Below are 27,242 nucleotides of genomic sequence, written 5' to 3'. Positions count from 1 at the left end.
CCCTTGTGTTTTGTTGCATTACTAATTCTTAACCTTGAAGAGAGCTTACCTTCCTGAAATGTGTCCCAGAAGAAACAATAAAATATGGCTTAATTTTTTTCTAAAGCTACTATCCTAGTGAGAGCTATACTAATATGCTGTTGAGAACAATTTTTTATTGAAAGTCTTGTCGGTAAATGCAAATTCATTTTTTTCCTATTTTTGTAGGAAAGAATATTTCTCTAAGAATAACCATCCAGTTTTGTTTTTTTGTTTCTTTTTTTTTAATGCAGTGAGTATATTGACACCTTAGTCTCTTTTGAAAACCTTCCAGTTTTCATTTATAGATGACACTTTATTTGTTTTACTCATTAATGGAGTAAACCATCAGTTGATTTGTTTTGTTTTGTTTTGTGATTACCTAAATGCAAACATGAATTTATTTCAGTATTTTCACTTTTCAGAATATTTTTCTCAGCACTTGGGCGAGTATGAGAATGTGCTAGCGGCACTTGAAGACCTAAATCTTTCCATCCTGAAGGCAATGGGCAAGACAAAAAAAGTAAGGAAATGTTTATTTTCTATAAAATCTGTTCTTTGGACAAGATTTTTTTAAATCATACTTATTTCCTAAAGTATCATAAAAATATACATTCATTTTTATCACTAAGAATTTATTTTTCTTGGTATTAAATGAGCTATTGTATTCATTCACAATACAATTACAAAATGCTTACTAGGTAACAGATACTGTGCTTTGTGCTTGAGGATACAAAGAACTGTTCAAGCAGCTCTTATTTTTGTGGGGAGACAAGTGTGTAAACAAGAAATTACAATACAGCATGAGAGACAGAAGCACAAGATGGAACACAATTTATACTGGAGGAAGTGACACTGGAGGAATTAGAGATAAGGAAAGTAGTTATAGCTAGGCAAAGGACAACCATACACACAGAACAACATGTGCAAAGGCCCTGTGTTGGTAGGGGCACAGGGCATTCCAGGAAATAAAGATGGTCAGTAAGGCTAAAGTCCAGAAAACCCAAGAGTGGCATGGTGTGAGATGTCACTGTGGGCATGATGTTGTCAGCAAATGTAAGGATTTAGATGTATATCCTAAATGCCAATAAATCAGCCACTATTTTAAGCAGAGATATGAAAACTCATGCAATCTTTTGAAATTTAAGACCATACGAGAATTAGCTTGGGATTAGGATGGAGAACATGGGGCAGGAGAATCAGGAAGATGGGTGAGAAGGGTAGTTCACTAATCCAGGTGAGAGATGTTAGTAGTTTGGAGGTGTTGGCAGAAGATAACAGAGAAAAGTAAATGAATTGCATATATATTTGAGATCCTATCAGTAGAACTTGGAGAAGGATTGAGTATGGGGAATGGGAGAAGGAAGTGTCGAGGATGAACCCTAGTTTTTAGCTTGTGTACCTGGGTAGTGGTGCTACCTAGACAGAGAATGCTAAAAGAGGAACAGGTTTGAGGGGTAAGATCATAATTTCTTTTTTAGACATATTGAATCTAAGCTGACCTTAAGACATCTAAGGAAAGTCAAGTAAGCCATTGGGTACATAGATCTCTATCTGAGAGGTGAAGTCTAGATTGGAGATATAAAACGTATGAATTGTCAGCACTTAGGCAAAGGATTTGAAGGACATCATCTGGAGAGAGGATGTAAAGTAAAAAGAGGAGGGGACCTAACACTGAACTTCAAGAAACTTCAACTTTTGTTGGTGGGGAGAGGAGAATGAGCCAGCAAGAGTCTGAGAAGGAGTAGACAGAAAAATGGGAGGAAAGCTTGGCGAGTGTCATGTCCAGAAGTTGAAGAAGAGAGTATTTCATGAAGTAGAGAGTGGGCAATAGTGTTGACTCTGTGGGGGGTCAGAATTGGCCACCCTGAAATGTGTCTCTTTGGCTTGATTTTTATTATTATTAGTAGTAGTATTAGTATTTTTGGTGAGGAAGATTGGCCCTGAGCTAACATCTGTTGCCAATCTTCCTCTTTTCGCTTGAGGAAGATTGTTGCTGAGCTAACATCTGTGCCTATCTTCCTCCATTTTGTATGTGGGACGCCGCCACGGCATGACTTGATGAGCGCCATGTAGGTCCACGCCTGGGATCCAAACATGCCAACCCTGGGCCGCCAAAGCGGAGCCCATGAACTTAACCACTACACTACCAGGCAGCTCCCTGGCTTGATTATTTTTAAAAACAAAAGACTCTGAAAGAAACTCTGATCTTCCCCTAACTGACTAAAAGAATTTAAGATAAAAGGCCTGTTCTAGGAAGGAGCTAACACCATAAGATAGCTGTGGTGTGAGGTAAACTAGATGTAAGAGACAGGAAGACACTAGCAAGTCCATTTGTATCAAAGTTCTGTCTCTCGGGTCCCATTGTCTGTAGATGGCCCAGCAAACATCTGTCTACCAAACATCTGCTTTTCCATCTCCATGTGAATTGCCTTCCTCCCCTCTGAAGTCCCAAACCACTACCCCCAACACCCTCCTTTGTCTTTAGCTGAAGATGGTGTTTAAGGTGGAAGCTTCGGCCATTCTGGCGAGTTACTCAGTTTTCCTGGGTTTTTCCCATGTATACGTGTTATTAAACTTTGTTTTATTTTCCCCTGTTATTCTGTCTCATGTCAATTTAGTTCTTAGACCAGCCAGAAAGACCTAGAGGGTAGAGGAATAGTTCTTACTTCCCTACAACTGCTATGGAGAGGTCAAGAGAGATGAGAATTAAGGTTCCCATTGTTAATAAGTCAAAAAAGACATTTTAGGATGTAATGTACATAACCAAAAGTAAAAATGTTTTAAAATATATATGGAACATCTGGATAAAGACAGTAGATTTATACATACAAGGAACCCCACTTGCTCCTGAAGCCCCATGAAAAAGACTGAAATGAGACTTTTTAAATGGGGAAATTTATAGCAACAAAATTTGGAAACCAAAAAGCAAATGGACAACAGTCAGGTAGCTGACAGCAGACCTGAGGCATTTGACTTCTTGGCCTGTGGTGGAAAAGCAGAAAGTCACCAGCTTGGTTTGTAGAAAGACTCAGGAATTGGTGGCACTAGTTGCTGCTGAAACAGGAGGGGGATGGTAGGGCTAAAACAGGGTGACCTCTTGGAAATCTAAGTAAGGAGCAGTTAGATCCCCAGATCCCCTGTTCCTCTCTGCCCAGCTGAGCAACTGCCCCTTTACCAACCCAGGTAAAAAACACGATGACTTGTTTTCTGAAAAAGTAAAAGAAAGGCTCTCTGCCCCGAGGTGGTATCAGCCACACTTGGGGGATTAAGTAGAAGTTCACATATTAAATGACAAGACCTCCAGCCAACTTCTCTAATTTAACTCCCAGAGTGTTGGCAACCAGGCTTACGTTCTGCAGACAGAAAGAGGTTGTCTTTGAGAAATCGAACCAGTACAACAGAAAAGATGTAAAGATTCTCTAACGGTACAGCTCAGCCAGATCTCCCTCTTCTCCCCTCAATCCTAATCAGCTTGTTTGTGGCCCATCCTTAAATATGCACAGGAAAGGCAGAGACCAAAACAAACAAAAAAAGAGGAGGAAGTGGGAGGGAGGGAAGGAGACTGAGGGGTGGAAGGAGTGAGGAACTATTATAGGGACTATACAGCAGATGAAAACTTCAAAATAGTACCCTTAGCCTCCTCAGAGAGATACGAGAAGATGTTGCATCCATGAAGCAAGAGTAGGGTGACAAACAGAACAGGAAAGAGCTCTTGGAAATTTAAACAAGAGGGCAGAAATAAAGACTTAACAGAATTCTGGAAAATAAAGTTTAGAAAGTCTCCCAAAAAGTAAAGCAAAAAATAAAGTATAAGAAAATTGGAACATCAGCTGAGGATGTCCTATATCCAAATAACAAATTCCAGAAAGAGAAAAGAGAAAAATGGAATCTGAATACATTTTCTCTTGACCTCTTCAGGAGTTTTTGGAAACTGCATAAAATTTCATCCCTTGGGAACTTCTCTCCAGAAATGGTAATTTTTAAAACCTATGCTTGGTGTGGCTGGCTTCTCTCCTCATTCCTGAGCTCCCATTCCTCAGAAAGGTCTTCTCTGCCCACCTTATCTAAAAGAGGTTACCTCTACTGGGGTGTCTTGTGTTCCTTGCCGGCAAATATCAGAATGAGTAACTATGTATTTATTTGTTTTTGTTATCTGTAAAGTGGGAAAAAGGCAGTGTCTTTTTCGAATACCCAGAGCCTAGCACAAGACCTGACAAAATGCACACAATAAAAATTTATTGATTGATTAAATGGATATTCATACAGCTCCAAACGCTAGATACTTTTGCTCCTGAAGGGAGAATTGCTCCTAAGTCCATTTAAGAAGCTTTCAGGTTTCCTTTAATTGGAAGGAAAAGCAAGTATATAATCTTCCTTATTGTCTCACAAATTGCATTAAAATCATGTTCTTTTCCTTGTGTTAACACAATGAGGCTTTGTGGGATTGAAATCAAGGTCAGCCTGTTATTTTGGTCTCTTAGGTACAAAATCTTTTTCTTAGCACTGACCCTTAAAAATACATTTGATCTGTATAATCATACTGCTTAATCAAGGAGAAGGTCTTTGGTTTAAAAAAGAGAAATGGTCAAAAATAAAATTAGAAAAGGTTCTTCGTGTGATAGCTCAAAGATGAGTACAATGCAGAAGTTTCAACATTTTTCAAGCCACTGTTGAACTGACGTCTTCTCCAAACTGTCGAGCACAGTGAACCCTTCTGAGTGAGAAATCCAGCATTTCTTTTGGAGAATCTCTCTATATTTTTAGCCAGATGAAAAGTCCTGTCTCAGTAGGAAGGGCTGACTGTTCTAGGTTTTTATGAAAAATGAAATGCAAGCCATTTCTGGTCTGTCTTAGCAGGCAGTGCCTCTGTCTGCCGTATCAGAGGGTGGATAAAGTGGGTTCCAGCTGCTTCACGTAAGCGCCAGGAGGTGACTCAGGACAGACACAGACTGTTAGTATTTTCCTCTTCCTCCCTCAACCCCAGCCTCTTGATAGCTCCTCAAGGGTTACCTGGATTGTTTTACTTTGCTTATTTTTCAGAACAAACACCATAAGTCATATTCCAAATGATCATTCGAAAGCCCAGAAGGTAGCGAAAACCAGAACTCCCTGCCCGACTTTGAAATTTCACAAAAACGTTGGGCTTGTCAATTTGTTTTTCTTCTTTCCGCAGTGGGGTGATAAGCTAACTGACATCATTAGTATGTGATGTGCTTGTTATCTTGAAGCAAATGTAGAATTCCGATGCTCAAGCTAAAATTCATCTTGTGCTATGTTATATAAATATGAATGGGATTCCCTTAAGCCTTATTGCTAAGGCTTAAGAGGAGACTATGGTAAGCTGAAGTGAAGAATGGTGTTCTGAAAATAATCACATAGGGCCCAGCCGCATGGCCTAGGGGTTAAGTTCGGCGCACTCCACTTCGGCGGCTGGGTTCGGTTCCTGGGTGCGGACATATACCAGTCGGCAGCAGTCCTGCTGTGACGGTGACCCGCATACAAAGTAGAGGAAGATAGGCACAGATGTTAGCTCAGGGCAGATCTTCCTCAAGCAAAAAGAAGAAGACTGGCAACAGATGTTAGCTCAAGGAGAATCTTCCTCAGGAGAAAAAAAAAAGAAAATTACTTAGCATGTGGCCGTCACCCTGCTGAGTTAAGCTTGGAAAATGTCCAAAATTAAAATGGGTATATATTTTATAGTTTTCTCTTGTAAGTTTTTTCAAACAAGCACATCCTACAATACATCTTCAATGATTTTAAGAAAAAAATAGACGAGTTCTAGCGCTGTTGGGCCTTTGTCTCTCTCTTGCTTCTTAAATCTGTCTTTGGGATCTATGTTTTTTGTCTTCCTGGCATCTGTAGACTCCTTCATCCTTCAACCTTCCCATCTCTCTTCTATCTCTGTTTCCTTATATTTAGCATCTGGGCCTCTCCAGGCTCCATATTCCTTTCACTAGTTAAAAATCACAATCATTTGATTTATAAATCTTACTATAGAGAAGAAGAAGAAATAGCAATAGGTCTCAGAATTCCTTTCTGGGGAAAACATTATTAATTAATACAATTTTATGCTGGATTTATCACTAAAAATTTCCTTTGTTGCAGGCAAAATATAGGAGCTGAACTAATACCAAGTGCAAAACAGTGAAACACCCTCTTAGGCTCATGGGATGCAGGCACTCACATTCTTCATTATAGTTTCTTTACAATCCTTTTAAGTATTCACTGAAAATAAAATGAAAAAATTATTCTTGGACTTCAGAAAACCATAAGGAAACACTTTCCAAAAAGCTTATTTTGATATCCCATTTGTTCCTTGAAATGATCTGCTTTTATGTGAGTGTGTTTAGGGAGGAGGAGGTAGAGACTAGGGGCATGGAAAATGGGAGAGAAGTGTCTTGAGGTTGCAAATTGGGCACAGTATGAGAGAAGCCCTGTTTCAGGCCTACGCCTTAGAATCCTCCTTCCAGCCTTGGCCAGACTTCTGCCCAGTGCTGGCGAAGGGGAACCCTGACCCTTGGAAAGTTGGCTCCATTAAGTCATGGGGGCGTGGCCCTCTGGGAGACCCATGTTCTTCTGAAGGAGTCTGCAGTACCTGCTGACTCAGAGTAAGGAGTCCTGGGCAGAGGATCTTGCCCCCTATGTCTGAACAGGGAGGGGGCAGAACTGAGATCAGAGGCCTGACCCAGTTCACCTGAGTCTGACTTTTGGGGTAATTTAAAGGAGGGAAGAGACCACTTTGAGGTTAATGGTAGGGTTCAGACAGTGGTGTGGGAGGTTAGCTCAGGCAAAGATCATCAACAGGTGGTGCCGAGGAAGAACAGGGACAGAAGCTCACAGCGAAGCCTGGGCATGCTCAAGACCTGGACTGGCACCCGCCTGGCAACCACATCACTAGTTCTTTCTGGCCATTGGTGCAGCCCTGCCAACCTCCTGGCAGCCAACTTGAATTCCCTGAGCCAAGGTACCAGACAAAGCCCAATGTCTCTTCTTCCCTACCAGCTTAGGGCGTGAGTGGCTATGAACAAAAAGAGAGTGAAGGATAACTAAAGTCTCACATTTATAAGTGCCTAGGGTTTCACTGTGCTTTAGTATACGGTATTTCATTTATTCTCCAAAACATCCTAGTGAGGAATGTTAGGCAAATGGAAATATATTCATTTCAGAAAGGTGAGTCACAAAGCAGTTAATTTATTGATATCATAAAGTTAGTGAGGTTTATGTGGTTCCTTATTGAACATATTACACACATGCAATCTAAGTCGTATCACGACACACAATTTCTGGTGTTAGATACATTTGGTCTTTGAGACAAATGAACTCTTCGGAGTTCAGCTATGGATCAGCAAAGGCCTGGAGACTGCCAGCTTCTCTGGCAAGGATGTTTTAAATTTTGTTTTAGGCAGATAAACAAGTAGGTGTCCAGAGCTTAGTGTAATATGTGAAGAATACATGAAAGAAATTATAGACAGAAACAATGACTAAATGCTGAAAGAATAATTAAATACTGAAATCAAAAGATGAATGGTGCATAAGCAAAGTTCTAGACAAGGGAGTTCATATATTTTTAAATACGTAGTCTATTGTCATCAGAGAAATAGATGGAACTTTAATTAGAAAACAAGGGAAGTTACATGCCATGTCAAACAAGGGAAATTTAGCTTTTTATTACTAGGAGAGTGAACTATACCCAAAAGAAAAGCTAATATACTTGAGAGCAATGAGCAAAAATATTGGTGGCCTTCTGAGCTCTGGGTAGATTTATAAAAGATCCAAAAAGGAGTACAACTGACTTTTTTTCAAATAGTTGATTAACTATTCCAACACTATTTCATGAGCAATCCGTTCTTTATTTACTCAGTTAAAATGCATTCACCATTTGCTAGGTACTTAATACTCAGGGTTGGGTCCCAGCTCACTATCCCATCCCACTGATAAAACTATATATTCTAGTATCATCAACAGATTGTTTTAATTCTTGAATACTTGAGTATATTTGAAAATATGAAAGTGCAAGTCTGCTCTGTTCTTCTTTTCCAAATAGTTTTTTCCTCTGTTTTGCCATTTTTACATAAGTTTCATTATTGCTTTTTTTCCAATTCTAAGGAAAAATCCCATTGGAATTTTTATTGGATTTGCATTAAATTTGTAAGGTAATTTTGAGAGTAATTATCATCTTGGTAATATTATGTCTTCCCATACAAGTGCATACATTTTTCTGCATTCATTCGAGCTTCCTTTTATATCTCATTAAATTTTTTATACTTCATATAGTTTCAAAACATTTCTGGTTAAACCAATTCATAAATATTTTATATATTTGTTGCTTTTATAAATGGTTTGCCTCTACATATTACTAACTTATTGTTGTTGGTATATTGGAAAATGCTGTTTTTGGATATATATTTGGTAACTAGGTTAGCTACATCTTGAGTAGCTGCTCTGTCTGTGACATGCCACTCATCTTCCTTTGCTGATATTACGGGCTTGAATATTGATATCCATTGCCACTTACTAGAAGAACCAACCCATCTCATCTGTCTTCAAGAAAAATCAACCAATCTCTACATAGTCTTTAGCTTTCCAACTCACCTTCTCCGATTTTTCTGATCTGAACTTTGAAGCTATGCTTTATGCCTATTGTTGGGTAAGGTTTCAAATTCTGCTTCAGGGCCACAAGGCCATAATAAAGCATGACCCTACACTTTACAGTCTTGTGTCTCAGGGGAACAAGAGTTTTTCACAATACCAAATGTAACTTTAAGAAGTTTAAGTCACAAAATACTACAAATACAAACTTGTAAAACATTAACAAATTCTTTATATATTTTTATCAGAAGAGAAAAACAGAAATAATAAGACAGTGAACAAATAATGTATTTAATTGCCACTACATTGATATAAGCTATGGATAAACTTGCTGTTCAAAAAAAAGAGCTCAATGTTAACTGAGTAGTCAGATAAGACTTCACGGAGGAGGTGATACTTAAATGAGCCTCCAACACTGGGCAGGATTTTAGTAGAGAGAGAAGACAGAAGAGCCTGTAGGTAACGGCCCTTCTTTGACCTTGTAAGGAGGCAGTTTTGGGGGCTGGTTCTGCCAGAGATCCTCATTTGTGTCCAGAAGAGGCTCTGGTTTATCGACGGACAGGGTCGGGTCATACTGACTACGCTTTGCCACATTTGACCTATTTACTGTTTCTTGAATAAACACCAAGCGGTGATCTTGCAAATAATCTTGAGACAAGAGGAATTGAAAAACAAAACAAAACAAAACTCAAATTCCTAGAGCTGTGACAGTTAGAGACCTCAGGTAAACCTCTGGGGTACCTCAAAGCCACTTTCTTTGTGATCACTTTCTATTTTCAGACAATCCTACCAGTCCCCCCAACCCTACTCCCACCCCAACCAGAAATAAGATATGGACAGACGTTATTTGATTGTGTCATGTACCTATTGGCTTTGAATTGCTGTTTATTTCCTTCGTGGGAATCTTTTTTTAACTTATTTTCCTTAAATCTCTGGCTGGAACGCTTATGTTCTTAATAGAAATTGGGAGTTAATTTTCTGTCTGATGAAGTGAGGAGTACAAAGTACACTACTGTATTTAAACAGAAAAGCTGGTTTATTTTGCCGAAGGATATAGTTCTGAACTACGGTTGCCTTGGTGAAGTTATAGCCCTATTTCTGAAGAACTCATCTTCGAAATGTTCAAAGCTAGATAAGGGAAAGAGAGGTTAGTGCAAACGTTTATAAGGGGATACAGAGCACAGCATGTGATTCCTTCTGTCATGAGAATCAAATCTGATATGACTCATTTCTTTTGCCTGAAGTGGAAAAGTGCAGAGGGAGAGATGACAACACTGGCCTGTGTTGTATTTCTCAGATCTGACAGGCATCAATTAGCATCACGTTGAAGCTGTTCTTTCCCTTTCAGGTTTGTCGTTGCAAACAAAAAACACTAAATATCACTTGAGGATTATTTAGTTTTGCCAAAGTCTTTATTTGAATAGTATATTCAAAACCGATGTGTGGTGTGTTACACTTGTGCTTCCTGTATGGCCACAGCACACGTTGTGTGCTGTCCCCTTTGGAAGGATTGATTCGCTGATCTGACTGGTGGGCACCAGCACACGGCCCGTAGCTCTAGCAGTCCTGCAGGTTGTAGCATGGTCTGGGATCTCCGGGTGGTTCAAAGTGACGTGCTCCTAGAGTTTCTTTGGACTTGGACAAAATTCAGTTTGAATTTCTGTTATGGATCATATTCACTTTTTGACTACCAATTGCCCTGCCGGTGGTCTGACTTCTGACAGTATGAGAAGGAGATGGTTTTCATTAATTGTACGCATAGGTTTCAAATACTGGCCATGTGTTGTTAATCTGTGAGATTGACTGTCTACCCAGGCAACCTCTTAGCTTTTCTTTTAAACAAAATAATAATAATAATGTAATAATTTATTAATTACCACTTACCAAAGACTATGCTAAGCACTTTTATTTTAGTATCTTATTTAATCCTAATGTTTTATTAGATAGGTTATGATTTTGCTTTGTTCCTATAAGTGTATAAAGAAACTGAGGCAAAAAAAAGTTAACTCACTGAAGGTCACACAGCTGAGATGTGGACAGCTGTCTCAAACTGATGCCTTGTGAATTTCTTTCTAGCCCTCCTTGGCTTGAAGCTACCATGGTTTCTAGTCAATTTCTTGAAAAGATGACAAAAATCATGGTTGGAGAGAAAAGAAAAATATTTTAGGACTTATTAGTTGTAATAGTTATCTACTGCTGTGTAACAAATTTCCCCCTAAATTAGTTATTTCATCAGTTTCTGAGGGTCAGGAATCTAGGAGTTGCTTAAGTGGATGATTCTGAATCCGAGATTATCATGAGGTTACAATCAAGTTTTGAGTTGGGTCTGCAGTCCTCCGAGGGGCTTTGAGGAATTGTTTCTCAGAGACTTTGGCACATCCAGAGGGAATAGCAAGTCAGTCAGGTAGCTTCAGTTCCTCATCACGTGGACCTCTCCATAGGGCTGTTCACATGACATGGCAGCTGGCTTTCTCCAGAGCAAGTCCTCAAAAAGAGGGAGAGACAAAGATACACGGAGAGAGACTAAGATGAGAGACAGACTAAGATGATGATATAATCTTGGCAATAACATCCTGTCACTTCTGCCACATCCTGTTCATTAGAAACAGGTCAGTAAGTCCAGCCCACACTCAAGGGAAGGAGAATTAAACTCCACTTCTTCAAGGGAAAAGTATCAAAGAATATGTGTACAATCTTTACAACCATAATAGTCAACTTTTCACTGCGTGTGTGCGTGTGTGTGCTAAGATGGAGTGGTAGAAGGGAATCTTTATCTGTTTTTTTCTCTATTAATATCTGCCTCTGTGAAAAGAAACCAAATTGATTTTTAAAACTGACGTACATGTCCATTCCTTGTCTTAGTTGAGGATTACTAATGCTGAGAGAGAGAATCCGTTATGTTTTCAGGACTGTGCCTCAAGCCACATATACAAGTGTGTGTTAATGAAATAGGTATCAGTAGATCCAAAACATGTATAACAACATAGAAAATACATTTTCCTGTGTTTGAGTTAACATTAAATATGACTAGTCTAAAACAAGTTTTTAAAGAAATACTTAAAGGTATCAACTTTCAAAAAGGCTTCCTGTGTTTTTAATGACTGAAAATCCATTTCTCTTAGGAACGACTCAGTTCAGTCACTGATTCAGCAGAAACATTGTGCTAGGAAGTGGAAAAGAATCTAAGTTGTGCCACACAGTGCCCGCCGAGGCTCACTCTAGAGGAGAGTGGGTAATGCAGGACTACCTGCAGTGCAAAGCTCTGAATACATTTGGTAGGAATCATTCCAACTACACAGTAAGAATAGAGGACAGGAAGGCATCACTTTGTCCAGCTGATCTGCAAAGTTATCAAGGACTAAATGGCGTTTAAGCTGAACTTCACAGGATGGAAAGAAGGTCTTCAGGCAGCGATTGCTGGGATACAGCGAGAATGGAAGTCACTTTCAGGAAAAGAAGGAACATAAGCAAATGTGTGAGAAACACAATGCATTTTCATGGAAATACAGAGAATACAGCATGTTTGAAGCATAAGGCTATTTTGGATACTAGTAGGTATTCAGGCTGAAAGGCAAATTGGATGGGAAATTTAGAGTTTAATTGTTAAGCAGCAGAGGGACGTTGAAAATTTGACAGGGTATAGAGTCGGTCAAGTGGGGGTCCATTAAGTGAGCTCTTACTTCTCTCATGTATACTTTTCTGGTTTCCTGACTGTCACCTCTAAAATGAGCATAATGTTTACTCCAGTTATAATATTCATCTTTATTTTTTGAAAGACTAGTTATTGTGTACATTATGCCATTTTGTGCATATTTATGTGTATGTGAATCTAGAATTCTAATTTTTATGAATTCTAGAAAGCTTTTCACTATTTTCAACAAGCATTATTTATTCCACATAGAAAAAAATATGATGGAACTATGAATTTTTCTCATTTTTAAAAATGTCATTTTTGATCTGATTCCTTTTTTGCTGTTAACAGTCAAAGTGAGTTAAGAAACACAAAGCCAAGGTTGCCAGTGCTGAGTGTTTTCCTAGTTGAGTGTATTTTTACATGATCCAAAAGTACTGGATAAAGGCTAAGATACAATGACAAAACCACAGTTATGCAAAATGTTCAGAAAATATTGGTATAAGGATTTTCTCTTTTTTTCAGGAACATCAAAATTTGTAGGTTACACACTTTCTTCCTCACATGCTGATGTCATTTTTCTGTATTACTCTGAAAATCAGTATTTCAATGAAACAAAATTGGGGTAGGTGAGGGGTTAACTCACAGATGTGCTCTCTATTGTGCGAGAGAAATGCGCCTCGATTTACCTTATGATTCAGTCAAGTATCAGCAAAATAACTGATTATAGTAAACATTTGTTAGCATCATGATTTCTATCTTTTTAAAAAAACATTAGATCACTAAATATCACACCTATCAAAGTTTCTTTGTAAATTATGATATTTAAAATTATAAATTATATTTAATATTATAACAATAAAGAAACATTTTAAATGAAAAAGAAATCACCCATATGACTATCACCTTTGTGTCTCCTTCAGATCTTTGTCACCTTTCGCTCTTTCTTGTATCCCCTGTGGTCAAATCAATCACCTGGTGCCAGTGATTCATCTCTGTAATGTCGCTCCCATCCATCCTCTCGCTCAGCCACCCTCTGGGCCACATGTGGTAGGACTGCCATGACTGCCCCTGGGATTCTTTGCTACAGACACTGCATTCATTATTCTGCTTCCAGTGTGTCTGTAGATCATGCTCCACCCTGCAGGATGAGAAATCTTTCCAAAAACAGAACTTTCCCTCATCTGCCTAAAACCCTGCAATGGCTCCCCATTGCCCTCAGGAAAAAGTCCAAACTCTGCCCGGGGTACAAAAGACCCAGCAAAGGCTGGCCCCTCGTTGCCCATCTGGTACCCCCACCTATCTCTCTAGTCCTACCTCTTGCCAGTCCTAGGTGATTTTTGCCTAGCTGTACTCAGCCGTTTACAATTCCCGGAATGCCCCAGGTTTCTATCCCATCTGGACCTTGCCATATAGTGGTCCTTCTGAGTGGATGAATTCCTTTGCCCGCCCCAGGTTCTTCCTCAGGGCTCCAGTTATCCACTTGCTTTTCATCTGGCTGGTCCTGTAATATTCCTGGTGATGCTACAGGACTCAGCTTAAACATCCCTTCCCCTGGGAAGCCTTGCTTGAACTCCAAGGGGAGTTGGATGCTCTCAAAGCACCTCATGCATAGTCCCATGATCACTATCCCTTTTTACTTGTCTGTCACCCCAACTGTTTTGAGATGTCTTATGGTGCTAGGGCTAGTGAACGCACTCAGTAAAATTTTTTGAATATATATTAGCTAACAGGAGAAGTGAGGATATGCTGCAGGTTACTGCTGATCATGAACCAGCTAGAAGGGAATAGGGGCTCGGTAACTGCAGTCCAGCACTGGACAGGTTGGAGAGCCAAAGTGACCGTCCATTCCCAGGAAGTAAGGGGAAGGTGAGGGGAAGCAGAGTCGTGGAATCTCCACCAAAGACTGTTTCTAAAATTTGGAATGATTACTTGCCCAGGGCAGCAACATCCTCTTCCTGAATTGACCAGCTTGTGGAGTGGGAACCACCTCTCTCCAGCCGCTGGGGTTCCATAGACAGTCAGGGCCCTGGCGAGGCCACATGCATTGTGTGGCCAGCTGGGGAGGGCTGGAAAAAAGAAAGGGATTAGCAGTTTTCATCATAGCACTCATACAATTTTGTATTTTGTAAAGGATGCTATTTTTTTATTGATGTTTTAATAGTTTTTAACATTGTGAAATTTTGGGTTGTACATTTTTGTTTGTCCATCACCATATATATCACTCCCTTCACCCCTTGTGCCCACCCCCCACCCCCACCCCCACTGCCCCTGGTAACCACAGTCCAGTTTTCTCTGTCTATGTGTTGGTTTATATTCCACATATGAGTGAGATCATACAGTGTTTGTCTTGCTCTTTCTGGCTTATTTCACTTAACATAATACACTTCAGGCCCATCCCTGTTGTTGCAAATGGGACGATTTTGTCTTTTTTAATGGCTGAGTAGTATTCCATTGTATATATATACACCACATTTTCTTAATCCAGTCGTCAGTCGAGGGACACTTAGGTTGCTTCCACTGCTTGGCTATGGTGAATAATGCTGCAATGAACATAGGGGTGCCTAAGCCTCTTTGGATTGTTGATTTCAGGTTCGTTGGATAGATTCCCAGTAGTGGGATGGCTGGGTCATAGGGCATCTCTATTTTTAATTCTTTGAGGAATCTCCATACCGTTTTCCACAGAGGCTGCACCAGTTTGCATTCCCACCAGCTGTTTATGAGGGTTCCTGTTTCTCCACATCCTCTCCAACACTTGTCGTTTTTTGTCTTGGTGATTATAGCCATTCTAACGAGCATGAGGTGATATCTTAGTGTTGTTTTGATTTGCATTTCCCTGATGATTAGTGATGTTGAACATCTTTTCATGTGCCTATTGGCCATCTGTATATCTTCTTTGGAGAAGTGTCTGTTCATTTCCTCTGCCCATTTTTTGATTGGGTTGTTTAATTTTTTGTTGTTCAGTTGTGTGAGTTCTTTATATATTATGGAGATCAACCCCTTGTCAGATGTATGTTTTGCAAATATTCTCTCCCAGCTGGTGGGTTGTCTGTTCATCTTGATTCTGGTTTCGTTTGTCTTATAGAAGCTCTTTAATCTGATAAAGTCCCACTTGTTTATTTTTTCTTTAGTTTCCCTAGTGTGAGTAGGCATGTCATCCGAAAATATTCCTTTATGACCAATGTCTAATAGTGTGTTGCCTATATTTTCTTCTATCAGTTTTATAGTCTTAGGTCTCACCTTCAGGTCTTTGATCCATTTTGAGTTAATTTTTGTGAATGGCGATAGCAGATGGTCCACTTTCATTCTTTTGCATGTGGCTGTCCAGTTTTCCCAACACCATTTATTGAAGAGACTTTCCTTTCTCCATTGTATGTTCTTAGCACCTTTGTCGAAAATTAGCTGTCCGTATATGTGTGGTTTTGTTTCTGGGCTTTCAATTCTGTTCCATTGATCTGTGTGTCTGTTTTTGTACCAGTACCATGCTGTTTTGATTACTATTGCTTTGTAGTATGTTTTGAAGTCAGGGATTGTGATGCCTGTGGCTTTGTTCTTTTTTCTTAGGATTGCTTTAGCTATTCGGGGTCTTTTGTTGCCCCATATAAATTTTAGTATTCTTTTTTCTATTTCTGTGAAGAATGTCATTGGGATTCTGATTGGGATTGCATTGAATCTGTAGATTGCTTTAGGTAATATAGACATTTTAACTATGTTTATTCTTCCAATCCACGTGCATGGGATATCTTTCCATTTCTTTGTGTCATCATCAATTTCTTTCAATAATGTCTTGTAGTTCTCATTGGATAGGTCCTTCACCTCCTTGGTAAGATTTATTCCTAGGTATTTTATTCTTTTTGATGCAATTGTAAATGGTATTATCTTTTTGAGCTCTCTTTCTGTTAGTTCATTATTAGCGTAGAGAATTGCAACTGATTTTTGTAGATTGATTTTGTACCCTGCAACTTTGCTGTAGTTGTTGATTATTTCTAATAGTTTTCCAATGGATTCTTTAGGGTTTTCTATATATAAAATCATTTCATCTGCAAATATTGAGAGTTTCACTTCTTCGTTACCTGTTTGGATTCCTTTTATTCCTTTTTCTTACCTAATTGCTCTGGCCAAAACCTCCAATACTATGTTGAACAGGAGTAGTGAGAGTGGGCAGCCCTGCCTCGTTCTGGTTCTCAGAGGAATGGCTTTCAGTCTTTCCCTGTTGAGTATGAGGTTGGCTGTGGGTTTGTCATAAATAGCCTTTATTATGTTGAGGTACTTTCCTTCTATTCCCATTTTGTTGAGAGTTTTTATCATAAATAGATGTTGTATCTTGTCAAATGCCTTCTCTGCATCTATTGAGATGACCATGTGGTTTTTATTCTTTGTTTTGTTGATGTGATGTATCATGTTGATTGATTTGTGGATGTTGAACCATCCCTGCATCCCTGGTATAAATCCCACTTGATCATGGTGTATGATCTTTTTAATGTATTGCTGTATTTGGTTTGCCAATATTTTGTTGAGGGTTTTTGCATCTATGTTCATCAGCGATATTGGCCTGTAATTTTCTTTCTTTGTATTGTCTTTGTCTGGCTTTGGTATCAGGGTAATGTTGGCCTCATAGAATGATTTAGGAAGTATTCCATCTTCTTCTATTTTTTGGAATAGTTTGAGAAGGATGGGTATTAAATTTTCTTTGAATGTTTGGTAAAATTCACCCGAGAAGCCATCTGGTCCTGGACTTTTATTTTTTGGGAGGTTTTTGATTACTATTTCAATCTCTTTACTTGTGATTGGTCTATTCAGATTCTCCATTTCTTCTTGGTTCAGTTTTGGGAGGTTGTATGAGTCTAAGAATTTATCCGTTTCTTCTAGATTGTCCAATTTTTTGACATATAATTTCTCATAGTATTCTCTTATAATCCTCTGTATCTGTTGTAATTTCTCCTCTTTCATTTCTAATTTTATTTACTTGAGCCTTTTCTCTTTTTTTCTTAGTAAGCCTGGCTAAGGGTTTGTTGATTTTGTTTATCTTCTCAAAGAGCCAACTCTTTGTTTCATTAATCCTTTCTACTGTTTTTTTGGTCTCAATTTCATTTATTTCTGCTCTGATTTTTATTATTTCTCTCCTTCTGCTGACTTTGGGCTTTGTTTGTTCTTCTTTTTCTACTTCTGTTTGGTGTAATTTAAAGTTGCTTATTTGGGCTTTTTCTTGTTTGTTAAGGTGGGCTTGTATTGCTATGAGTTTCCCTCTCAGGACCGCTTTTGCTGCATCCCATATGGTTTGGTATGGCATATTTTCATTTTCGTTTGTTTCCAGATAGTTTTTGATTTCTCCTTTAATTTCATCAATGATCCATGGGTTTTTCAGTAGCATGTTGTTTAGTCTCCACATTTTTGTCACTTTCCCAGGTTTTTTTTCATAGTTCATTTCCAGGTTCATAGCATTATGATCTGAAAAGATGCTTATTATGATTTCAGTCTTCTTAAATTTATTGAGGCTTGCTTTGTTTCCCAGAATATGGTCTATCCTTGGGAATGTTCCATGCACGCTTGAGAAGAATGTGTAGTCAGCTGTTTTTGGATGGAGTGCTCTGTATATATCTACTAGGTCCATCTTGTCCAGTTTTTCATTTAAGTCCACTATTTCTTTATTGACTTTTTGTCTGGATGATGTATCCATTGATGTAATTGGGGTATTAAGATCCCCTACTATTATTGTGTTGTTGTTAATGTCTCCTTTTAGGTTTGTTAATAGTTGCTTTATGTACATTGGTGCTCCTATGTTGGGTGCATATATATTTATAAGTGATATGTTTTCTTGGTGGAGTTTCCCTTTTATCATTATATATTTCCCTTCTTTGTCCTTCTTAACCTGTTTTATCTTGAAGTCTACTTTGTCTGATATGAGTATGGCAACACCTGCTTTCTTTTGTTTGCCATTAGCTTGGAGTATTGTCTTCCATCCTTTCACTCTGAGCCTGTGCTTGTCTTTAGTGCTGAGATGTGTTTCCTGGAGGCAGCATATTGTTGGGTCTTGCTTTTTAATCCATCCTGCTACTCTGTATCTTTTGATTGGAGAGTTCAATCCATTTACATTTAGGGTAATTACTGATATATGAGGGCATAATGTTGCTGTTTTGTCACTTATTTTCTCGTTCTTTTGCGTTTCCTTTGTTTCTTGTCCCATTTGTTTCGGACTGACAATTCAGTTTGGTTGTTCTGTCTTTATGATTCTTCTAGTTTTCTTTTTGTTTATCATATGTGGTTTTGTTTTGATTATTTGTTTAGTGGTTACCTTGAGGTTTGTGTAAAAAATCTTGTGTGTGAGATATTCCATTATCTGATGGCCTCCTATTTCCTTATACTAAGTCAATTCAATCACTTTCCTCTTCCCCTTCTAAGTCGTTCCTGTTATACCTTATTCTATCTTATGTTGCGGCTGTGTGTTTACAATGATGAGGTTAATTTTATTTTTGGTGAATTCTTTCCTGTGATCTTTGATTTTAGTATTTGAATGGTTGCTAACCTGTTCTGGTAAATATATACTATTTTTCTGAGTTTATCTACCTATTTTTCTCCTTGCTCCAAGCTTTGTATTCCTTTTCTCTCCTTTTTTCAGGCCTCAGGGCCTTCTTGAGTATTTCTTGTAGTGGGGTGTCTCGTGGCCATGAACTCCCTTAGCTTTTGTTTATCTGGGAGAGTTACTATTTCTCCATAATATTTGAAGGAGATTTTTGCTGGATAGAGTATTCTTGGCTGAAAGATTTTGTCTTTCAGTATTTTGAATATATCATTCCAGTCTCTCCTAGCCTGTAAAGTTTCTGTTGAGAAATCCACTGAGAGCCTGATGGGAGTTCCTTTGTACGTTATTTTTTGTTTTTGTCTAGCTGCCCTTAATATTCTTTCTTTGTCATTGACTCTGGCTAGCCTTACCACTAGGTGTCATGGAGAGGGCCTTTGCCTGTTGATGTATTTAGGTGACCTGTTGGCTTCGCTTACTGGTATTTCCTGCTCCTTCCCCAGATTGGGAAATTCTCAGCTATTACTTCTTTGAATAGGCTCTCTGTTCCTCTTTCCCTCTCTTCTCCCTCAGGGATACCTATAATTCTTATGTTATATTTCCTAATAGAGTCAGATATTTCTCAGAGACTTTCTTCATTTCTTTTTAGTCTTGTTTCTCTCTCCTCTTCCTTCTGAAGCATATCTGTATTCTTATTCTCTAAAATGCTAATTCTTTCCTCCATATTGTCGGCTCTGTTCTTTAAAGATTCCAGATTCTCCGTTATCTCCTCCATTGTGTTCTTCATCTCCATCAGCACTGATTGGTTTTTCTTTATGATTTCAATCTCTTTTGTGAAGAAACTCCTAATCTCATTGAATTGTTTGTCTGTGTTGTCTCGTATTTCGTTGAGTGTTTTTATGATAGCTATTTTGAAATCTCTGTCATTTAGATTATGGATTTCTGTGTCTTCAGGGTTGGTTTCTGGGTGCTTGTCATTTTCCTTCTGGACTGGTGATTTCATGTATCTTTGCATTGTGGTTCCTGTGTTGGCTTTGTTTTTCCTCATCCTGGAAATCTCTGGTTGCAATTTCCACCCGCTGCCACTGTGCGGTGGTAAAGGGCTGTGTAATCTGAGCCCCCTGCACTCTGTTGCGGTTTTTCCGCTGCGATCCTCGGTTTTTACACTGCAATCTGCTGGTCGGATCATTTGGTCTGGTCTGCTGTGGATCGCTTGGTCTATTCTGGTCGGCTGAGCTGCAGGGTCCGGTTTTCGGGGAAGGGGGCTCTCTCTTTTGCCCTCTGGGTCCCTGGCCTGGGGGGCTTCTTGTTCACCCCTCGTTATGCACTCTCTGGGGTGCTCAGATGTTGATGGTAGCCCTGTGGCTCTTCTGAGTCCTCTGTGTGGGAGTTTCTCACTGGCTGAGAGAGCCCAAAGAGCTATGGTTTCCACGCTGAGGGCCACCCCTCCCCCCTCTCTGGGAGCCCCCGCAGCCCTGGGATTGCTGATCTGATGGGGAGGGAGAGGAGTTCTCCTTACCTCTCCCCACTTCCTCCGGGGGCCCAGCACGTTGCACTCTCAGATGTGCAGCAGTGTGGATCTTTCCGATCTAGCTTTTCACTGTCTGGGATTCCGTTGTTGGTCTGTGACTGTTCCTTTTGTTGTATCTTATCGGGGAAGAGTTCACAGGAATGCTCATTCCGCCATGATGCTGACATCACTCTAGGATGCTATTTTTTGAAAAATATTATAGGTCAGCAGTCAAGTTTTCTCACTGTTGGATGTTTTTCCTTAATCCGTTATGTTGAACTTGTCTTTAAAATAGTTTTGTCTATGACACATCTTCAGTTCATGATCTTCTGTTCTGACATTTCCAGAGCTGTAACCGAGATTATAAAGTGGCAGAACATGGTAGGTACAGGTGAGTAATATTTTTAGAGTTTCTTAGAAACAGCCTCGTTTGTATGCTGATAATCTAAAGAGCAAGGAGGAAAAAGACATATAGCACAAATATCATATACAGTGGGTTGATAACATATTTAGTTATATGTTCTTAACAGCTCCACTTTTTTCCCACATAAATATTTTTAACAATGATGATGATAAATAGAGGCAGTTTCTCTCAGAATATAAGAAATTCCTGATCCTAGAGAAGAGAGAAACCTCCTTTTGTTTCCTATTAATTCTGCCTTTGACTTCTGTGTAGGTCACTCCTGTACGATAATAAATGGAAAACTATTCTCCCCCAAACTCTGCAAATTGGGATATATGCAGAGATGTCTCTGGAAAGAACAATTTCAAAATCAGGTAAAACGTGATTTGAATCCCAGTTCTGCTACTCGCCAGCGTACGCCCAAGTTAGCCTCTGAGCCATCCTTTCTGCATTTGTCAGATGTGAGTAACTAGACTTCCTTCCCAGGGATGTGGGGAGGATGGAATGAGATAATGTATGTAGGGTATCTAGCACCACGTCTGGCTCATAATAGGGACTCCAGAGAGACTAGTTACCTTTTTACTTCCAGGGTCATTCTCAGGTTTCAGCCTTTGTTATTGGAAAAAAATTGCTAAGCATGTGTTTTGGAGCTTTATACAGATATGAAGGATTATTTCTTAGAAAAAGAACAAAAACGTTTTGTTTCTACAAGGTAGGGAATTCAACAGAGCAGCTAACTTAATCTAAATAAATTTGGAATGTTGATCCTCCAAAGAAATTTAACTTTAAATCAGAAGTTGAGCATCCTGATTTAAAAAAGAAAAAAGGATAATAAATGCGAGCACTTGATGAAACTTTCCTTCTTTGTGAGGATACACATTTCAGCTGACCTATGAAAACCAAACCAAGAGTTGGGACAAATGGACTTGTTTCTGGAAGAACTTCAGTCTGGTGGATGCATGGAGATGCGTGCGTATCCCCGAGTGACCCGCCAAACTGCTCCTTAAGGGCAGAGACACATATGCTTGTGTGGAGGTGCAAATGGCTGTCGATAAAAGAGCGATCAAAACCCCACGGAAGTTAATTCACAACAATGTAGGGGCACAACTGAAAAGGAGGCACAGCTCCTAGTCAGCTGTTTCCTCATTAATATGATCAAAACAGATCATCCGCGGCGACAGAACACACACTTCTACGACCCTCTTGGAAGCACAAGAGGGGGGTGTAGAACCTGCCTACTCGGGGTTATAAATAGCTCCAGGAGCAGAATCCAATGCCTCTGAATCCTAGAGAGAAAACAGAAAACGTAGCCTCTAAGCTGAGGAAACGCAGACTTCTTTTGAAAAGCAATAAGCAAACAGGCAAAAGGTGTGGTGTGGCGGGGATCAGAGTGCTTTCGCAATCCAGTTTAATAAACACGCAAGGAGCACCTACCACATCCAACGTGTTGCCGGGTGTTAAGCACCAGGAGGAATATAACAACAAAAATTAACCCCTACCCACCAATGAAGTGACAGGATAAAACATTTGTATTAATGGCTACTCTGCTGTCTTGATCATTGTGCTGCAGGTTTTTTTCTGCTGTTGGAAAAAATGATTGTCAATTTGATGAAGAGAAACAGTAGGAAATTATGTGAAACCCCCTTTCCTATCTGACAATGTTTAATGCGAAATAGATCTTCAGGCTCTTTGCAAGGAAGGGGCTACTGTGAGGAGTGGACTTTTGGCGTAGGAAAAGGGCAGTATCTGGAAGGGGCTGATTTCTTCCTTTAATTCTTACTCTCCACTGCCTTTGATGTTTTCTCAGGCAAATCAGAGACCCAGGTAAAGTTAAATCAACTGATCATCAGTAAGAAGATAATTCCTCCAAATTACTCATTTTAGACAAAGCTTTTTGTAGTGAGCCTGTATTCAACGTAGCCTAAGAGGCATTTTATAGCTGAGTCTTAAAGAATTAGCAGGTAGAAAGCAGCAATAAAAGTCCCCTACTTCAATTTCAAGCTAAATTCTTGGCAGCTCTTTCTCTTCTGTTCCCACAAACCTGGTGGGGATTGTTTGAGGAGGAGTTAGTATGCAAATTCCCTACAGGTCCACCACTCCTTGTCTGCAATTCCAAAATCTGAAAAGTTCTGAAAACTAAATGCTTTGACTTTGTTGATGTTGTTGTTTGGTAAGTTTAGCACCAAAATCCATTTGGTAGCAAAACCTTTTTTAACATTCAGGATTGTGCTGCAGAAATATCAATATGGTCATTATAAGGTGATGGCCCAGATCCTGCTGGGGGTATGTCATAATATATGGTATATGCTGGGTATTGCCTTTCTAGATTTTAAAAAATTCTGAATTTTGAAACACATCTTACACCAATAGTTTCAATAAAAAGATTGAGTTAAGATGGCTATATCGTTATATTTGCTCTGGTAATAGATCTTCTAATTATTCTTTCATACCATCAGATTGTATGCTTCAGCAATGCTGAAATGCAGTACTATCCTATGTTAAAACAACAACAACAACTACTAATTCTTTGTGAACTTCATTGCATTTCAAAGAGCAGCAGAACACATCAGGCATAGACAAGTGAAAATTGACCACTGGTACTGTGGGGAAAGTATGGATGGATTTATTAACCTTTCAAAAATGACACTTATGAGACTGAACTAATTATGTTTGTGGCAAGTGTACTGGCATGGAATGAATTAGGAATGCTTCCACTTGTAGGCTTAATTTAATTTACTAAGAGAAATCATGAGCTGCCTTCTGAAAGTCACTACTGACAGATGATTTAGATGGCTTTGAGCATAACCAGTTGGTTTAAAGAATAATTCCTTTTTATATTTACTATTGCTACAGATGAGGTTGTTTCTTTTCAAGCTCTTTATCCTCTCTAATGTTCTATAAGAATTTTCCTAGTTATAACCTATATCTTTTTGGGAGATAAAGAATGTGACCTCAAAATTGTGCCTTATGTCTGGAAATTCTCTGTAATCAAACTACAGTTAAGAAAAGCCCATAATCACACACCTAACAGTGGAGTTGCATTTTAAGCAGATGGAAAGGCTAACTGCCAAGCCCAGGAGTTCTCCGTGAGAATAAGTTCAGGTAAGAAGGAAGTCCAGGTCTGCCACAAGGCCCCGTCTGCTCTCACCTCCCTGCGTTCTTCCACCCACCACCACTTGGGGCCCCAAATCCAAATTAAAAATATAGTCTTGTCTTTAGACCTGGAGTAGGACCATTTATGGATTTATACCAATATTCCCCCATTTCACTGAAGTCAGACATTATATTAACCATTTAGGGACATGTAAAACCACAGAGCCCTGAAAAATGAACAAATTCAATATTTGGAGCCACCTAGGGCTGAACGTCCCCAGAAGGTCTAAAACTTCAGTAGAAGCTGCAGCTCCTAGAGTGCTTCTCAGCCTTGCCAAGATGACTGAGCCCAGATTACCGCCTGGACCATGCTCCCCTCACACCCCTGACCTCTTTTCCTGCGTGATTCTTTGCATCTTCCATGACTCAATATCTTATACCCACCTGACCTTTTCACACAGAATCCAATTTAATTCTTGTTAATAGGGGTAGCTACTATTTATTGAGTATTTGATACGTATCAGCTGCTGAGATGTATTATCTCAATTAATCTTTTAGCCCAACCTCACCAAGACTCTCTCACAGTCAAGCACCTGGCAAATGGTAGGTACTCAATCTAGTTTCTTCACCTCTCCTAATAGTTCATTTGCCTCATCCCAACTGAGATTCCTTTATCTACAGCAGCAAATATTTATGGAGTACTGTGTCTGCTCAAATCCTCTGGAAAGCAGATACCAAGATGGAATTAGGAGTGTAGGAGATTTTTTGGGAGAAATGCCGGTCAAGGGTAAAGGGTAAAGGGGAGAGGAAGCAAGAGTAGCGAGAAGAACCTTCAGAATGTGATCAGGTCTGACACCTGGAGAAAGACATGAAAGTTAGGTAGGAAGAAGCTCTGAGGAAGTCTTGGCCAGGCCACTGGGGAGCCCAGAGCAAAGCTTGCCCATAAGAGGAGTCCCACATCAAGCAGAAATGGCCCAGCTCTTGACTTCACATCATTCAATCATTGGCTAGGAATGGCCTGAAGAAAATGTGGCTTCAGCGTGAATATCTCAGAGGATCCCTAGGGTGCGGCAGCTGGAGGCTTCAAGTAAGTACACCCTTTTGGCAGGTTCTCTCTTGTGGCACCTCCATGGCTGCCACAAGTAACTACTATGTACCAGAATGTGATTTCAGGAACATGGGTAAAGATTCAAGAATCCTTAAAAAATTCACCTTCAGAAATCCATTTCTCTTAAGTCTCAAAGGTTTTTCAATCTCTAAAAGTCCAGTCTTAACAAATTTTTAAAAGGAAATGTGCCTGAGAAGAGAAAGACTTGAAGTCCTCATTAGCTAATAACTTAGCAAAGGATAGTTGAAAACGTGCTAAGAGTGGCAGGATGGGACCCAACATTTATCTGAGCTGAAGAAAGGAAAGGAACTCTGGGACAGAGAGAGATGTGCAGGAAGGGTAGTGACTGCACCAAAAACAAATTGCCTAGATCTAGCCCTGCCGTGGTTTGTGATATGCTGATGCTCAAATGTCATCCCTGTTGTATGCAATATTATATAGTACATTTGATTTTTGTATTTATTTTTTATATATTTATTATACCCTGTTTTGATCCAGAAAGATTTACATTGTTTCCTTCTTCATTATACGAAATATATAACACGTAAGTTCTTATTCCTGATACCAGTTTAATAATGAGGCTAAATGTTATGGTTCCTAGAATGTTCTGGAAATATTCTGAGACCCAAGATTGACAGCGTATGAGACAGAAACCCAGCATGTCTCCCTAGAGTCAGATACCCTAGTAGGAATAATCAGCGTTGCTGAACAAATACTGAGTACCCAATGGGGAGCTTTGAAGACCACACTAGTATTTAACATGGTGTCGTAAAAGCACCCTTTGATCAGAAGGAATAAAAGCTTCCCTCTGCTTTTCTCTGGGAGTCTGCTTAGTGTTTCCACAATTTCATTGTTAGAGTCGTTTTCTTCAGTTTCTTAAGAAAATAAGTAGTTGCTCAACAGTGAAGCAGATGGCCTCAGTCCTTGTCTACTGAAGAGAGAAGAGTCAAGGATCACACGAAGTGTCAGGATGCGTGCAGCAGAAGGTCATAATCCTATGCGCTCTGCGTTTCCCTAGGTTGACCTTTTTGAGGCCGTATAGCAAGAAGAGAATGGTAGAGTGGGCATGAGAGAGTTGATTCAGCTGTGGAAAGAAGAGGAAGAAATGGTTCTTTTCTTCCCACCCAGCGCTAGATGAACCGGTGAACACAGACTTAGCCTCTTCTGGGGTGGAAACTGTGCCCAATGTTCGCATTTCATAGATTTGAGGGAACAAACACAGAGGAGGTAGTGGACTTGCCCAAAGTCACACTATGGGTTAGTGGCCAAGCCTGTTACCCAACATAGAATCACATCCCTCATGAGAATCAAAAATATTATTCAGGGGGCCTGCCCAGTGGCGTAGTGGTTAAGTTTGCACGCTCCACTTCAGTGGCCCAGGTTTGCATCCTGGGTGTGGACCTACGTGTGGCTCATCAAGCCATGCTGTGGTGGCATCCCACATACAAAATAGAGGAAGATTGGCACAGATGTTAGCTCAAGCAAAAAGAAGAAGGTTGACAACAGATGTCAGCTCAGGGCCAATCTTCCTCACCAAAAAAAAAAAAAAAAGGAAAAGAAAAAAATATATATTATGCAGAATTGGGTAGAAATACTCAGATTAGTTCCTTTCAGTCCAATCACTAAACCGTTAACACAGGGCCTCTTCTGAGCATAATGAGGATTATCACTGTAACCTTCCAGGTACGGGATTCTACATCTGTTGCCATGGCAAAGGAGCAAAATCTAAGCCTCTGATTAAAATGCATCCTTTTGTAAGAAATCATCAAGATTCCTATCAGAGTTTCATCACTGTCTTAGTCTTTTCATTTTCCATAGTCTCCCGAGCCTGGAACTCAAAGCGCCTGCTTGAAATTTGATTTCTGTTGTTAGTATACTAACTGAATTAATTTTGCTCTATCAGTTTCTTGATTTTTTTTCACTAACATAAAGGTACTTTAATCATTCTGAATATTTGAATATTTTGATTTCAGTGATGAAAAATAGATTGATGAATAGTGAGGCTATAACGTACACATATTTCTTCTAGAATCTAAATTTTACCTTTCATTACTAAGGTTTTTGAGTGTTTGATTCAGTACAGAACACAGAAAACCTATCTCAAGTATGAAAGAAGAATAGAAAATTATCAATGAAACAGCTGGCCGCCTGGAGACATTCCTTCCAGTGTCGGCTTTGATAAATCTTTACCTGAAGGCCATAAATGTTTCTGAGAAAAACCTTATGAGGCTGATATGATTTAAGTGTCTCTGCTGAAGAAAAACTAGTTTTAGAAATTATGCTGCGTTTTTGCTACTATCGACTTAAAGAGAAATTCAGCTGCAATTTAGATGATGTTTCCTCTCCTTTTTAATTGCTCATTTTCTGCCT

The 27,242-nt window shown here is 39.4% G+C and overlaps 1 protein-coding gene across 2 annotated transcripts in view; it reads left to right on the top strand.

Annotated features, from left to right (window-relative positions):
* Window positions 1-27,242, top strand: part of NECAB1 (N-terminal EF-hand calcium binding protein 1) — a 167,466-nt gene that overhangs the window by 78,706 nt on the left and 61,518 nt on the right. For both annotated transcript variants that reach the window (XM_004431156.3, XM_087447690.1), the window contains one exon: window positions 444-541. In XM_004431156.3, the coding sequence (XP_004431213.1) occupies window positions 444-541 (98 nt within the window). The remainder of the gene's footprint in view (window positions 1-443; window positions 542-27,242) is intronic.

The sequence above is a fragment of the Ceratotherium simum genome, chromosome 23 (assembly GCF_057802395.1).
Source record: "Ceratotherium simum simum isolate JZ-2026a chromosome 23, ASM5780239v1, whole genome shotgun sequence".
Taxonomy (NCBI): Eukaryota; Metazoa; Chordata; class Mammalia; order Perissodactyla; family Rhinocerotidae; genus Ceratotherium; species Ceratotherium simum.
This window is presented reverse-complemented; position numbering and strand designations above follow the sequence as displayed.